At 42.6% G+C, this 3,347-nt stretch overlaps 1 protein-coding gene across 1 annotated transcript; it reads right to left on the minus strand.

Moving 5' to 3' along the window:
- Window positions 1-1,949: 1,949 nt before the first annotated feature.
- Window positions 1,950-3,347, minus strand: LOC143039121 (uncharacterized). Its single transcript, XM_076208977.1, has 2 exons — window positions 3,297-3,347; window positions 1,950-2,447 (listed from the first exon to the last, which is right to left on the minus strand). The coding sequence occupies exons 1-2, from the start codon at window positions 3,345-3,347 to the stop codon at window positions 1,950-1,952; spliced, it is 549 nt and encodes a 182-aa protein (XP_076065092.1).

Below are 3,347 nucleotides of genomic sequence, written 5' to 3' on the forward strand. Positions count from 1 at the left end.
TAAGTTGTGTCTATGCAGTTCTTTTTTGTGGTTCTTTAAAAAATCACTGGTAACAAGGATCCATGTGTACTGCAGAGGAAGGCAGCATTGGAGAGACGGTTCGTTTCTCTGTCTTCTATGAATTGGAGGAAGGATGATGATGTTGTGGTAGACGTATATGCCTTAGGCACCATTACTTTACATTTCATTAACTCTCACGGGAACTCTCCAGCTGTCAGGTTACTGAAATAGAATGGAATTGTAGTGCTGTGGAGGGGCTTCAGACAATGGAATAAGTCATCATTACCGGTTCCCTACTTCTTCGACAACAAGAATGACTTATTTGCAAACCCATATTCTAAAAGACTAACAGCCTGCAGCACTTTGCAACATGTAGGTAGACACCTATGGAATCTGTCAGTCAAGCTGTGGCAGTGCCGTTCTATATCGTCGAAACATGTGTTACATATTTTGTGTGTGTGTCTTGTTCACAACTTCCATTCCTTACCGAGTAGTGTATTTGTGCTATAGTGAGACATAATTACGTCCTTACAGGAGGTACAGAGTTGGCAATTTCTATGAAATAAATCAATATATGAGGCAACAACGAACTAGCGACAGAATCAAAAACCACGTCGTTACTGTCACGGAAAATTTAATCTTTGTCATTTCAACTAGGCTGATTCTCACTTTCGTTACCCACTATGTGCATATCTTTCAGGATAAGCTTTCCAACCTTGAATACATTGGAATCATTATGATTAGTTAAAGTATATATATATATATATATATATATATATATATATATATATATATATATATATATATATATTATTTACTGATTCCTACTTTCTCTAAGCGAGCAATCAGATTAGCCCAAACCTCGGCATGAGTTGCTCGTTCTGTCATTTCTCTAACTGCAGCTGTTATAGCTTTCAGCTTATGTTAGAAATATGGAAATCCCACTGGACATTCTGTGTGCTATATTTCATTTGAAAAATATCCGAGAAAGGTTCATACAATATATCAGTGGGCTTGCTTCACCTAGGTCACTTGGTAAAGGAAATGTTCCAATTTAAAATGCAACAGCCAATAATGGTAACAATACAATTGCAATAATTCAGGTGAAACGGATGTAGGATAGGCTCTGGTCTAGAAAAGGAGATTGGTCTGTTATTTGATAAAATCGTCTTCAGGAGACCTTTTCTTAACAGTTTTTGGGGTAATTTTGGACGTCTTTTATAATTGGCAGTGTTGTCATTGTCGTTGGTGTCTTATTACTGTCGTAGTTGCTGTCATTGTAGTCATTGCTATTCCAGGTGTCATACTTTTGTTCATTTACCTGAATGTATTTACTTCATTGTAATACTCAGGAGGAGAGATAAACTCGCAGGATCATACCTATTTTTCTCAATCTAGCATCCATACTTTTGAATTTGTTTATGATATATAGAGTAAAATATTTCACCAGAAAAATGTGATGGAAATTGGCGCCAAGAAAATCACGAACATGACAACAAAATCTTGTTTATTCGTCGCTCATATATAACCAAACCTTACAAGAGCCACAGGAAGGAATGTTTTCCGTTTTTGCAGCCATAGAGTGTCAATTAGTTCTTCCTAAATTATGTATGAATAAATGAAGTGGACAGTGTCATGGTGACTAGAACATTGGAACTTTGACTAAGAAAGTGCTAATTACTTTGGTATTAGTAGGTCTGAGTAAAATGTTTTTTCATCACTGATAACCAGATCAGGACTGAATGAGAAGTGTGTGGTAAGTAGGGTAAGTATGGGCTCAAGAGAGGCGTGTGTGAATATGAAGATGGGTGTAAGTGAGTAAAGGTCGATTATGTAGACGAGGACCTCAGTAATTGGTGCTCAGAGTGTCTGCGAGGCACCTTCTCTCGAGGGGGTCTTGGTGCGCCACCCTCAATGGTGAGGGTGGCCTCACCCTGACCCGGAGGAGCTTAGGCATATGTTGGTGGGGGATGGTAGGGCGCTGGAGTGGGATGGTAGGGTGCCGGGGTGGGATGATAGGGAGCCGGGGTAGGATGGTAGGGTGCCGGGGTGGGATAGTAGGGAGCCGGGGTGGGGTGGTAAGGAGCCGGAGTGGGATGGTAGGGTACCGGGGCGGGATGGTAGGGCGCAGGATCGGGATGCTTAGGCTCACCCTCGTAGGAGACTTCGGCTACGTAGCCGCTGTAGTCATCGGCGTCGAAGTTGACTGTTTCAATTCGGCCGTCGGGAAGAGCGACGTGGTAGGAACCCGAGGTGACGACGCCGTCGCTCTTCTGCTCGTGGGCGTAGTCGTTGCCGGAGTAGTCTTTGACGGCGTAAGCGAATTCGAAGGGCATACCAGGCTGATTGTAGGTTGGGCGAGGAGGAGGATTGTATCCGTAGACTGGGGGCGAGTCGGGATGTGTACCGGCCCATGCCACAGCCACGGAGACGGAGAGGAGGACAATCTAAGGGAGTCAGATGATCAGATAAATTAGGCAAATAGAAAGGAACGGAGAGACTGAATCATCTATGTTGCAAATATGAAATGTCAGAACCCAGCTTTAAATACTCTGTGAAAGAATGATATGACACTCCCTCCTTTAAATCCAACATGAATGTCCTGCGCGGAGCCTTCCGAATTGATAGAAGCAATAATTATGTGAACACAACCACATTTGATCATTGACAATTTGATGCATCCAATCCACGGTCAACCAGCAATGCCGATGATCTAAGACCTCAATACTTTGAAAGCGACCTTTAACCGCGGTCAAGACGTGCTCAGTTTCGAGACTAGACAAACGGCGATCGCTCAAGCGCTACTGACCTTCCACATGCTGCTGATGGACTCAAACACTCGGTGATGCAAACTGACGATTGGGCAGAGAGGAGCTCTATTTATACAAGGAGCCTGCACAAAAGGAGCCTTTCATCAGGACCAGCAGGTGACGTTTTCGTGCGTTCGAGCCTGTGTTCTTGTGTGCGTCTATGTGTGTTTAAGTTTATGTGTGCGTGCTTGTGTGTCTGGGCGCGCGATTTGCAAATATCTGACCTCACATTACCTTTCCCAAAAATTAGTAAAACTCTAGCAGGTCAACTCTTGTCATTAATCAGTATTGTACTGCTTATATGTGCTTCATCCTTTAATTTAAGATATCTTTAGGCTGGAGAGAGAAAAATAATTTTTAATATATGATTACATGGTAGCCGTATATTATACCGCCTGTGAGCAACGCTTTGCGTGTCCCACCCTAAAAAAAAAAAAAAAAGAGTAGGACAGTGATATATAGGATAACCGTGAGGTTTGCAATCACCTTCACTGAAGCTGATGCTACAATTACTACCGTAACCCTCACTAATACCAT

Source organism: Oratosquilla oratoria, chromosome 25 (assembly GCF_046742065.1).
Source record: "Oratosquilla oratoria isolate Oo_2021 chromosome 25, ASM4674206v1, whole genome shotgun sequence".
Taxonomy (NCBI): domain Eukaryota; kingdom Metazoa; phylum Arthropoda; class Malacostraca; order Stomatopoda; family Squillidae; genus Oratosquilla; species Oratosquilla oratoria.